General features: G+C 44.3%; 1 protein-coding gene across 4 annotated transcripts in view; it reads left to right on the top strand.

The window, feature by feature from the left end:
• The window catches only part of tbc1d22a (TBC1 domain family, member 22a), a 134,411-nt gene that overhangs the window by 36,992 nt on the left and 84,280 nt on the right, over nt 1-13,139 (top strand). The window contains exons 7-10 of one of the 4 annotated variants that reach the window (XM_047575830.1): nt 2,244-2,372; nt 4,560-4,622; nt 5,134-5,199; nt 11,282-11,396. In XM_047575830.1, coding sequence (XP_047431786.1) covers nt 2,244-2,372; nt 4,560-4,622; nt 5,134-5,199; nt 11,282-11,396 — 373 coding nt within the window. The remainder of the gene's footprint in view (nt 1-2,243; nt 2,373-4,559; nt 4,623-5,133; nt 5,200-11,281; nt 11,397-13,139) is intronic. The other 3 variants (XM_047575832.1, XM_047575831.1, XM_047575833.1) reach the window with 3 other exon arrangements.

Raw genomic sequence — 13,139 nt, 5'->3', positions numbered from 1 at the left:
CCAGACAAACAGGGACAAGTTTCCAGGGCCGACAGTTGTGTTCAGTTTTGAAGATTTTAATTGAATTCCACCTGCTCTCGCTTTTTAATACATGTATTTGTTTTTTGTTTTTTCTAGTCTGGAGTTGACTTTCTCCTCATTGCGTAAGCCTGACCGCACAATGAGGATACAATCTTTCGCTGATGTGTGCACACGTAAACCATCTGACAAACCCAGTTCACACACACATTCCACACACTCCACACACACACACACACACACACACACACACAGACACACATACAGCTAGCTTGCCTGAGAGGAAGAAAACATTTGGTCATACAGCAGAAAGTTTTCTTTGCGAAGTGAAGTGTGTTATGTGCAGACAGCATAATCCCTGGTGGTGGAGTCTGGTCTGTGATTGTGTAACAAACATAAAGCAAGGTTTTAATACAAGTTTCAAAATAAAGGCTCATTAAATAGTAGATACAAGTAGACGGTAAAGAGACATAACATTAAACATGAGGCGAATTAATGAGTCCCATGTGGAACCTAGCGCATATTAGTGTGTATGTATGTTACGAAAAGAAAGGTATATCAGTCCGGAGGCTGTCACCATCAATCTTTTGCTTGGCACTATAGTGTCTCAAACTCAACATTTTTACAAAATAACAAATTAAGGCACAAAAAACACAAATTTCCAGATGTCAATTTTGGATGCTTTGTGTGTGGTCGCGTCACTGCACGATCAATATTGTAAGCACGATGATTCGTCACGTTAGGGAAAATATCTGTCTTTTTATTGCACTACTTTTAAACGAACAATATGTCATCAGTTTTCACTGTAAAATTAAACTTCAATGAGAATAAATGCTTAATGATATAAAAAAATACCCAAGAATTTTAAATTTATCTAGGGCTCACAGAATAAATTTGCTGTGACAGAGTGCAATCACAAAGTGCAACTCAGTGGAAACAATTACAGCTCATACAGAAAAGGCAATAACATTAGCCTTAGGCCTACAGGTTTCTGGCAAGAAACACCAGCCTACCAACATTTCCTTCCACACCTTCTCGGAACATATGACTTTCTCTCATCAATCCACCGAGTGACTTGTTATTTAGGCAGCTTAATGAAGCCTTAACCATGCGTTCGCCCCCTGGTGGTTGGCTGACTACACATTAATTAAAATTCGATTAATTGTGCAGCCCGACTACCGGCCTACGCGCAGGTCCAAGCCATATCAATTATGCCACTGTTGTGTCTGTTAAATTTAAGATGGAAAGCGGTAGCTCACACTCAGAGAGCTTAGCTTGGCATAAAAGCTGGAAAGATCTTGCCCTCTCCCTAATTTGCATAGAAACTGATGCGTGAGAACTTTTTGCCAGCATGCACTCCACTCCAGGAAGTCACTGTACTCTGCCAAGAAAGAGTTTGTCTGCTTAAAAAAAAAAAAAAGAAAAAACAAAGGTCATTTTAACAGTTTAGTTAAGCATCCAGAACCTTTCCCCGGGACTCTGCTCAGGTGTTGAAGAGCTCCCTCGGACTGTTAGCGGCTTTCATTTCCACCACACCCAAAAGAGACTCCAAGGTTAGACAAACTTTTGTACTGACGTCCGTGGGTTTTGTCTCACGGCTACACAACAGCTCACTTTAAGTCCAGAAGGTTGCTGTGTAGCGTCGACAACAAACCAGGAGTTCCAAAGCACAGCGGTTCCCGCGCATGAAAGGTGCTACGGCTTGAGCGGGAACCTTTTGGAGGTGAAATAATTTTCCCGTGGCTCGGTTTAGACTGTGGTCCTGTGGTGGAAACACGTGTTTAGTTTCACAGATATCTATGGTGTTCATCTCCCCTGCTGCCACTCTTCAAACCGAGCTAAGATAACCAGCAGCTGGCTATCGCCTCCTCTTAAACGTATAGACGCGAAGGCACCGATCTTTTCATCTCTCTGAGAAAGAAAGCAAATAAATATATCTCTCAAAATGTCAAATTATTATTAAAATACTGAAAAATACTATCAAACTTTCACGGCTCTGGTTTGATCCCCAACTTACATCAACCTAGTTCTTAAAAACTAAGTAGAAAAACATTCGGCGCAACACGGTTTAAAAGTCAGATCGAAAAAAAATGAAACGGGTTAAACAGAGTTCACGTCGGTCGAACCGAGGTGCTTTTGGATTTCAAATGGAAAAATCAGTTCTTTGCAGCTTCATCTTCTCACCCCGCCGGTGCCTCCATCTTTTCTCTCGACCTCTCTAACAGGGTTACCTGCCCGCCAACGCGGAGAGGCGGGAAAGCGTCTTGCAGAGGAAAAGGCAAGAATACTTCGGCTTCATCCAGCAGTACTACGACTCCCGCAACGACGAGCACCACCAGGACACGTACAGACAGGTACGCGCTCGCACACGCTCGCCGGACAATCTGTTTGTGCCGTAATGAACCCCCTTGCAACACCTTTCTGAATCCCACAACGGGAAGGGCGCGATGAAGGACGGACTACAAAAGGGCTCCCCTCCCGAGTTCAAAAACAACCTCCTGTTGCTAATGTATTACCTCATCAGAAATCCAAAGATGCAAAGCTATGTGTGTGTGTCTGTGTGTGTGTAGCGAGATAGTTTTTTGACAGAATCTGGCCTGGCAGTGGAGATCGTCGGATCTGGCAAAAAAAAAAAGTGCTTTTTACGCTTTCCCTCCCTTGTGTTCTTTCTCCTTCCTCCCTCATGTACTCACAGGACTGTTTGTCTGCCTGCCTGCGTCGACACGAGGGGAGCGTGGTCGAGTTTCCGCTCGCGCGCCAGAGACAATCGGCTTCACAGGGCTGCTTAAATGAACACTTCTCTTCGGCTTTGAAAATATCACCTCCCTTTGCTTCTGTCTCCCGGTTTTTCTCCGTCTCTCTTTCTCCCCCTCGCACCCTTTCATTTTAACTCTCGACTACCTCCCATTCATTCTCGAGCTGATAAGGAACATCAAAGTGGGCTGTTGATAGAAAAAAAAAAAAAAAAAACACACACACACACACTCCCCCACATTCTGTCCAATTTCCCATTGATCTCCTCTCCACTCTGCCAGAAAGCTGGCATACTTTGTTTTGATGATTGTTTGGATCACGTCTTGAAGCCTCCTTTTTCTGCCAGGTTCTGGAGTAAGCAGTGATTTCTAGTGATTTTTTTTTTTTTGAGTTGTTGTTGTGCGCCTGATTATGTGTGTTTGTACACGTGTTGCAGGTTTGTATTCTATTTCTATATTTCCTTTCCTGTATGTTTAAACGCCTCCAGACGTGTTTACCTCCATGTGCCATTCTGCCTTGCATGTTTGTATCTGTCTGTTCATATTGGATGATCCGTCATCCATCGTGACTATCCGTCTGTCTCCGTAATTTCTCTCTCTTCTTGCGTCCATCCATCTGTCTCCTTTATGTATTTCTTAATGCCATTGGTAAACTGCCTGAACAGCTTGACTGTATGTGTGCATACATATGCAGGCGGACGTAGCCCCAGTAGATCTCCCGGCTTGTACTTCGAGCTTTTCGACGCACTGCCGCCGTTTCATCCTTTCTCATGAGATACTGAGGGTCTTTTTTTTAAGCAATCGCATGTGTGGAGGAAAGATCTGACGGCTTATTGGTTGAATGACACAAAAGGTGCGAGTTTGAAACAGCTCGTGTTCTGTTGCATTAAATATTCTAACCGCTAGGGGGCGAATTTACAGGCCATTATTACTTTAAGGGCTCTTAAAAACTCATGCAGATGATGGTTTTGGTTGACAGTAGATATGATCAGATTTATTTGGGGTGTTTGCCCCGATCAGCCACAACATTAAAACCACCGACAGGAGAAGTAAATAACATTAACCGTGCGCATGTTACTACATGTACCACCCACCTAGAACAGACTAGACACCCTCAACCCATATCAGCATATCAGCACAAGGTGTTGACCTGGCCTCCAAATTCACTACATCCCAAACTCATCAAGTATCTGTGGGATGATCCACAGAGGCCCCTCTCCTCAACTCACAAGACCCAAAGGATCCTGTCGCCCGACACCACAGGACCCCGTCAGAAGGAGCATGTCCATTCTCTGATGAGTCACAAGGGAGACCTACACAATAATAGGAAGGTGGTCATAATGTTATGTCTGATCGGAGTAGAACTCCTAGGTCTTTCTCATGAATGTGGTCATTCTGACTACGAGTTAACTCAGGCACACTACAGGATTTATTCAAACAATTGCACAAATAATGACATAACATTTCAGCAAAGTAAGAACCTGCAAAGTATTGCCCTTCCTGCTTCTTTGTCTAATTGCAGGCCATGTAAGTGCAATAACAGATTAATTGTGACCAGGATTAAACACACAACTGAATTAATAATTTCATTGTTTTTTTTGTTTTAGTCAGAATGGCCACAACGTCTCCCTCAGAATATCTGAAAAAAAACTTGTATTAAATGCAGAATATTGACAACATGTGCACGTACTTTAACACTGCAAATGTGCGTGTGTTTGTGCGTGCGTGCGAGCGTGCGTGTGAGCGAGCGTGTGCGTCTAACACATTTCTCTCCCATGTTGCTGTCAGATCCACATAGACATTCCTAGGATGAGCCCTGAATCTTTGGTGCTGCAGCCAAAGGTGACAGAGGTAAGGTGTGCAGAGTGGACCAGCGACTGTGGATGCAGCTCGATCCCCAGTCCCGTCAGTAACGAGACACACACTCATACAAACAAACAAACGAACGAAACCCGGGCTATTTCAGTTGGCTTAGCTCCAGCTGCTGCCCTGCATCCGTCTGGCTCCCTTCTGACGAATCTGTCCGCCTGTCGTATCGTTCGTCTGCGGGGTACACAATCTGAAATGGTGTAAATGTGGTCTTGCACGTGCTGGGAAAAAAAAAAAAAAAAAAAACAGTACAAGCACATATTATAGCAGACACACAATGACATACACGCTCATGTGCTCAATTGCATCCGAGACCACAGCTGCTATCCATTTCAGACGAGCGAAACCCCAGTCTGACTTCAATCAAGGACACCAATCCACTAACTGTTGCTCCCGCTCTCCCGTTCCTGTCACTGTCTGTGATGGCCAGATCTGTGCTAACCTGCCCGTTGCTTCAGTGTTTGTCTTTTTTTCTCTCTTTCTCTCTCTGCAGATTCACATTGACATACCGAGAACTAATCCTCTTATTCCTCTCTTTCAACAAGCTTCTGTCCAAGAGGTGAGACCCCCTCCAGGTGCACACACACCACCTCACACAGCAAGGTTTTCCCTTCTGGTTTCAGGCCGATTCGGTCGCGTCACTGATCTATATCTATATCGTGGGACGCGGCGAGAAATTAAGCATTCATGACAAACGATGATGGGTCCGTATAGGTATATTGGAGGAAAGGTGAAGGAATTACAGCCGTTTTTACGCAAGGTGGCCCGTTTTTAGGGCGTTAAGCGTAATTGGACTTCACTTACAAGCCGTTTTATGGACAGACGTGGGATATTCTTTTATTATTCCTTCATCAGGTTAGCGCATAAAAGGTCCGGAGTTAATTCTAAGTCCGACATTTGAATCCATTGGCGTGAACTCATAAAATGCATAGAAGGAGCTCTCGGTGATGGGACGACAAACCATCAACAAATCTATCAGAGAGACGTCAGGAACGCGAGGAAAGGGCAAGTAAATGAGAAAAAAGAGCAAACTGGTCAGAAAAGACCCTTCCCAACATCAAGCTAAGTGAAGAACACTCTCCAGGAGATAGGCGTATCATTATCAACGTCTACTGTAAAGAAAGAACTTCACAAACTAATCATAAAGCCCAAGAATGGAAAGGCCAGATTGAACAATCAAAGCTCTTCTGGAGCAGCGTTCTTTGGACAGATAAAAACCAAACCAGAATGAGGAAAGATAAAAGTTTGGGAAAGCTTTGATCAGAAAGATCAGAAGCATATGGTGTAAAACGCCGCTGGAAGATGCATGAGCGTCCATGGCTTCCACTGACGCCCAGGCCACAAGCTAACTGAAGACCAAAGCAGCCAGATGAATTCTGAAGTGAACAGTCACCGTGTGCTGAGATTCAGCCAGATGAAGCCAAGTTCATTAGACGGTGCTTCGTAGCATAGACAGTCGATGACGACGGTAAATAAGTGGAATATTCTATAACGGCCTCCTCAGTCACCAGAGCAAGACAAAACCATAATAATAATAACAATAATGCTTTGGTTTTATATTGTCCACTTTAAGATGCTCAAAGCGCTTACAGTTGGATGCATTATTCATTCGCTCACGCAGTTGTACCCTGGTGGTGGTAAACTACCGCAGCAGTCACAGCTGCCCTGCGGCAGACTGACAGAAACGTGGCTGCCAATCCACGCCTACGGCCTCTCCGACCACCACCGAACATCGCTCACTCGCAATCATACACCAGGGAGCACACAGCCAGGGGGGCAGGGAGGGGTTAAGTGTCTTGCCCAAGGACACAACGGACAGGCTAGGGACAGGGCAGGATCGAACTGCCAACCTTTCGGTTATTGGACGACCGCCCAACTAAAAGAAACAAACGAAAAGAAGACGAAACCCTTCAACCAATACCAACTGAAGACGGCTGCAGGGAGGTTCTGGAAACCTGTTCTTTAGTGATATGTATAGTTTCCAAACTTTCAGGGAGTCGATGCCTGCAGAGGATTTTCTGATAATGGCTAATATGTTCAACCGGAGATTCCTGCACCTTTCCTCCAATGTGGATAATACACTCAAATGAAAAAAAGAGTCATTTCAAGCCCACATATATTATATAATGATAACTTGGATATTTCAGTTGGCTTGTCTAAACGTTGTGCTAGTATCCAGACGTATATGGACCTAACCGTAAGTAACAAGGGAAATCCTGCAATTGGTTCAAAAGCGCTCCTAGCCCACGGTGTGTTAATGGTACCGGTGGCTGCTGATGAAGGAAAACGCCTTTTAGCTCAACACAAAATACCAATTTTCCCTCCGGCAGGTTGAAACGGGAAAACCTTTGCTTTTACACACTGCATGATTTTGCACAGTCGCAAACACAAAACTAAAAGAACACATTTGAAAGAAGTGAATAATTCCCACGGTCATGCATGGATCAGATCCCCTTAAATTCTCACTCTGCATGGTTGCCGCTCTCGTATCTCTTTGTTCCGCTGTGTTTGTGCTACTGAACAAAGCGTTCCTTGTTACAGTCGCCGTCTGTGTCGTAGGGGGAAATAAGAAGCAATTACTTAAAAATCGCCGGATCACAATGATTGATAAGACAATAACTTATCAGCGGCAGTTTGGAGCATTAACGCTGCATGCCACGGCGCATTACTAGGATCTGTTAACCCGTTGCGAACGCGCTTCAACTTAAAACGCTCTGTTTTCAGCCCTGAGATAAATACTTTAGCATGTGTGCAAGAGGTTGCCTCAGCAGGTCTGAGCAGGGCTGCATCCCAGCGCGGCTTAGCGCGGAAATTAACCCGATTCCGTTCGTTTATGCGGAGGTTAAGCTCATCTTATTACGGTGCTTCTGGGAGGCCCTGTCACGCACGGAACCACCGGCCCGAGGAGCGGAGAGAACAGAAAACGTAATGAGGTGCAGGCTAATGATGCGGCTAAGGGCTACGGGCTGCTCCGTACAGGTGTACAGCCGTGGAAAACACAGCATAGCATGAAGGAATGCGGCTCACACGTGTATGAGCGCTTAATTCATACGTACAGTGCTGCAGGCAATGCCACCTCCAATTGGCCCCGTTTTGTATAAGATGCAACCTGAGGCTGTAACCAGAATAGGAAGTTCTTTTTTATATGTATATATATTCTCCTAGCTACAGAATGATTTTTATAATATTTATATTTTTACTCATATCCCCTCCGTGAATGCTAAACCAAAGTGTTGACATATTAAGCGTCGCGCTCCACCGTGATGTCACCTGAACGCCTTCTCTCTCTCTACGGACATGTACTCGACTCTGAGAGCGGTCCTCAGCCCGCTCCATTTTAAGCGAAGAGGGATATTGAAGCAGTTCTGCAGTGATTTCCTGAGCGGTGTCTAAGAGTTTTTTTTTTCTTTTTCTCGCTGGGGAGAACAATACGGCCTTTCAGGAGACGTCGATGATCAGCAATTACTAAAGAGAAACTTTCGCCTCCAAATTGCAGGCTTAAAGAGCATTCAGTCGAGCTCCTAATAACAGAAAATCTTTCGCGGTCTTTGCCTGCAGAAAACTTCGAGGCGAGCCGGCGAAGTTGTTGGTTAATTTATTTGATGTGGCAGAGATTGAGCCCGTGACCTGCTCATCCTTTAGTTTCTTTCTTCTTTTCCTTTTTTCGCCACAGACGTTAATGAAGAGTTCTCTGACTCGGCACCATTTCTTGTAACAATTTCCTCTCCACCTCTTGAGATTAGCCTTATCTGGGTCTTGCGGGTGTGGAGCTAATGGGATGGAGCCGTAGCTTTTTGACACAGGAGACACGGGGGGGGGGAGCCGATTTCCTGTCCTGGAGATGCTCCGTGTTATTAGAGCAATCTGAAATGAGCGCGAGATTAGCAGAATTTGCAATAAGCGCATTTATTGTCTTTTGAGGGCCGAGTGGACTCCAGTTGGAGAAAATGTGATTAGAATTCTACTTCGCTGCCTCACACGCACACAACACAAATGTGCTGAGGCGGGACTCTCCGTCCCCAAAGCGAAACCAGTGTGGGCAGCGTGGCGCGCATAGGTTTTTGCTCGAAGTGGTCCTCTGTGTAGTTGCCGATGCGAAATATGCATGTCAGCTTTTGAGGTTGCATGAAAAGAAAGTCCCATTACCCACTCCCCCTGCTATCACCAGCACCTCTCCTCCGTTTGATGGATGCGGCTTTGACAGGGAAAGAGGAGGCAGGTAAAGGAGGGAGGAGGAGAAGAAAGGCAGCCAGAGTTCCATTTTACCAATCTCTCCTTCTGCCTCAACATTGATGGTATTACTTTTAATAAAATAGCGAGGGTTTCCAAAGAAACGGCATTACCACGGCTGTGTTATATTCCATAAAACAATGAGATATGAGGTTATTTAGAAAGCGACAGAAACATGACACAGCCCCCAAAACTGAGGAGGTGCTTGACGGGTGCGGTACATCAAAGTCTGAGGGTTTTTTTTTTTTTTTTGGAGAGGGGGGATCCATTCGCCCGCGAGCGTAAAAAAACAAGCAGGGGCCCGAGCCTGTTTTAATTCACCGCGGCTGGCGGCATTAAACAGCCACCCATAACGAAGATGGAAGCGTTTGCCGTGTAAAAGAGAAACGTCGAGGAGTAGGGGGAGGAGAGGGAGATGGGGGAGGAGACTGGCTCAGAGAGGAAGAGCAAGGCTGGGCGAGAAAACGAGGGAGAGGAGGGAGGGAGGAGACGAACACCAAAGCTGAGCTCAGAGTTCAAAGCCGGCCTTCTTTTTTTTTTTTCTTTCATTCCACAAAATATTCATCTGAAGAACTAAAGAGTGAGACGTTGCTCTGTGATGACAGAGTCAAAAAAAAAAAAACTTAAATTTAGACACCGCTCAGAGTGAAGGTGGTCCTTTTTTTTCTTTTAAGCAAACATCCATAACTGGAAAACGACAAAAAGACACTTTCTGAATTGTGTCTTAATGTGTTGCTTTAAAAACACGTGGTATATTAATCAATAAATTATTAATGTGAAGGTATGCTGAAATATTCACACATATTATAAATAGATATAAAATAAACCGTGCGTAGTTATAAATTGAGCTTGTCTACAGCAAAATGGCTGATTAGTTGTAGAACTATCCAGCTGTGTACAGATTTTTTTTTCTCTGTATCGGTTGAACCACACCCTACAATGAAATCCAAATGCAATGTCACCAGATTTATATTCTGAGGCTTACGATGTACTGTATTCCTTCAATCAATAACAAACAATGTTTGTTTGTTGAGAGCAAGGCAATTCTGGAATTTTATTTTTCAGAATACTGCACTCAAAATGCACACTAGCCCAAATATGATGGACAATTATCCAAATGACTTCAAACTCAATGCTGTCCTCACTTGATTTCCCAGCATATGGAAACTCCATGGCAAAACGTTAAGCTAACATTAAGCGGAACTGGCAAAAACTGCAGTTCTTCCAATGGCCACTAGAGGCTGGTTCCAAAAGCGAGCCAATCCGCGGTGAACTCCATGTTACAATGTCCAACTTGACAGCAAAAGCAAATACGTTTACGGTCAATATTTTCCGCTCCACTCACTATTCTCCGGTAGCTAGGCAGAGTCAGGCAATACCAAGATGGCGGCAGCAGGAGCCACCAGCTTGAGCTTCAAATCTGCTTTTTGGCGAGCCAGTCCGCATAGAACTCCATGTTAAAATGTCCAACTTTACAGCAAAAGTAAATACGTTTCGAAATTCTTGACACTTGTTCAGGCCTCCGCTCCACTCACTATTCTCCGGTAGCTAGGCAGGGTCAGCCAATGCCAAGATGGCGGCAGCAGGAACCACCAGCTTGAGCTTCAGAACCGCTCTACGGAAACACTGCAGGTCATATCATTGGCGTTTTATCGATCCTTAAGTACAGACAGTGATCCACAGCAATCCATGCACCCAATGGGACGTAGAATGGACCAATGATTGTGAAAAAATGCCAATAACAGACACACATACATATTCCCTTGATGTATTTGTGAGATATACTGTAGATTTTTCTGGTAAACAAACCAGTAGTTTAAATATGGTGTTGTTTAAATCATACTTTATAGACACAGTCTAACTTTTGATGGGGGCACAGCCAACTATGAGTCATTAGGATAGCCAAGTGGATGTGCGACATAGTGCCCCTTCGCAAAATAAACTAAACAAGGTCTCATTATCTAAAAAATAACTCCTCTGCAGCACTACTGAGGTTAAACCAAGTACCATACAGTATGACAGTGTTGCAGCCGGTCTCCCATAGCACAGACTGTGCTTATTCAACTGTCTCCTTCTTTTCTGAGCAGCTTAGCATGCCCCAAATGGCTCCTTCTTTTCCTCCTGAAATGCTGCTTTTATGATCGAAAATCTGCCTTACGTCTCCCATTTTGGCTCTCGCCGGCATGAAGGGCTGTCAGGAAATAACTGCTGAAGATGCATATGAAGACTGCGCTTCATTAGTAGTGTATGATAGTACATTGCCAGAGGGTTGCTTCTTAAAGGCATCCTGAAAGTTAGAGATCTGTTTCGAATCAGTGTAAACTGACGGCATGTTTGCATTAGCAGATTAGTTAGATTAGTTGAATGCAGCCGCTTTCTGTGTTTTGATGCCGTGTCTTTGTCTGTGTAAGATCTTTGAGCGCATCCTGTTCATCTGGGCCATCCGCCATCCAGCCAGCGGCTACGTGCAGGGCATCAACGACCTGGTCACGCCGTTTTTCGTCGTCTACGTCTTCGAGTACATCGGTGAGTGCCATCCCTTCCTCTCCTCTCCCTAGTCTTTTGTGTGATATGCTTTTAAAGTGAGGGGTCAGGCATCTCTCTTCACCCACCTCTCTGCTGAGAGTGCTTCTCTCCACAGCGCAGAGTGGCACCTTTGTAGCTGGCTGTACTCCGGGATTCCTCGCAGGATACAAACCCTGGGACTCTTTTTTTTTTTTTTTTTAAATTTTCCCCCTCTTCTCACATCTCTCTAACCAGTGAGCTCCTCCTCCTCTTTCAGCTTCGTCCCCTTTCTCTTTCATTCCGTCTATCCATTCTGTTTCTATTCAGTCGTACGCTTCACTCTCAGTTTGTGTCTTAACATGCTTTAAAGCTCCCGTTATCGAAGCAATCTGGTTAACACTTGGCGGAGGAGGCCCACGTGTGCGTATGTGCAGCGAGAGCATGACTCGATGTAGGCGTGTGTTTGTGCGCGGCGCACTGTTTTCTCCCGAGGCCTCCCGCTGCGAGCGTTTATGTTGTGCCACACTGACGCAGATGAATGTTTTATGTTACTCTCGCACTTAATTCTTCTGACAGTATCAACACAGTCCTTCGGATACAAAGCATGAACAGATTGGAAGCAGTTGGAGGAGGTTTGAAGATTGACACCGGAACCCGGGACGAGCATTTCGTTGTGTTAATTGTGTCTGAACCTTTAAAAAAAATATGACATGATAAAAATATGTGCCTTATAATTATTTAGTTTTCGGTGCTATTAAAGAGCTGACAGGAGAAAAAGGCACAACACAGTGTTCATACACATTTTAGCAAGTTCCAGCTCTTGATGAATACGGAAAGATATGTTTCCATGGACACAGATACCCTTAAAATAAAACTATTTTACTCATTAACCCATTTTTTTATTCTTATTTTTAAATGAGACCAAAAAGGTCCTAGGAGGGAACAGTAATGCAGTATTATTTATTCAATATCTTAAGAGAAAATGATACATGGACATGTAGCAGTGGTTCTCTTTTTGCAGACATTGATGCTCGTTGCTTCCTGTTTCAGCTTCAGGCCAAACAAATGTTGGATTTTGAGCTGTACTTGTTTTAGTTCAGCCCAAGTCACATCCACTAACACGGAGGAGGGTGGAGCTTATCACTTACAGTGCAGCCAGCCACCAGGGGGAGCTCTACTTGCATAGGCTTCGCTTTCGAGGAGGGGTTCTAGTCAGTTGCAGTTCTTTGTAACCACACGGCTCCACAAAACACCAAGATAGTGGACCGGGATGTGTGACGATCAGTGGCCTTGTTGGGGTACAGTAGATATTTTAGCAAAGGTTTGATGAAAGTGAAGCAGGAAGTAGAAACAAAAATGAACCGGACCAGCAAAAAAAAAAACAAAAAAAACACAGTGCCGCCTAGTGTTTGAGTAGTGTTGTTACAAATCGAGCCAGAGAGCAAAACTATAAATGACTTGCACAGAGTAGGCTGTGTGTATTTTTTATTTTTTAACCTATAAATGTTAAATAAATTTAATTTATCGGTTTATTTTTACTGTTTACCACTAAAAAATAAAAAACCTGAACGTCCTTCAGCCACCTGCTGAGAGCTGTTTATTTTTCTCTCTCTGAAAGAACAATCAGTAGTTTTTCATAGTCATCACAATGATTTTTTTTGAAGCATTTGAGGTTTGTTTTTAGTCCACACTACACAGTAGCCCATAGAGTTCATGCCAGTGTGCTCTGTTTTGGCCTGTCAAGCTCTTTTTGAAAGCTTTCAA

Source organism: Mugil cephalus, chromosome 22 (assembly GCF_022458985.1).
Source record: "Mugil cephalus isolate CIBA_MC_2020 chromosome 22, CIBA_Mcephalus_1.1, whole genome shotgun sequence".
Taxonomy (NCBI): Eukaryota; Metazoa; Chordata; class Actinopteri; order Mugiliformes; family Mugilidae; genus Mugil; species Mugil cephalus.
The sequence above is the reverse complement of the archived record's forward strand: the minus strand, read 5'-3'. Positions and strand labels throughout refer to the sequence as shown.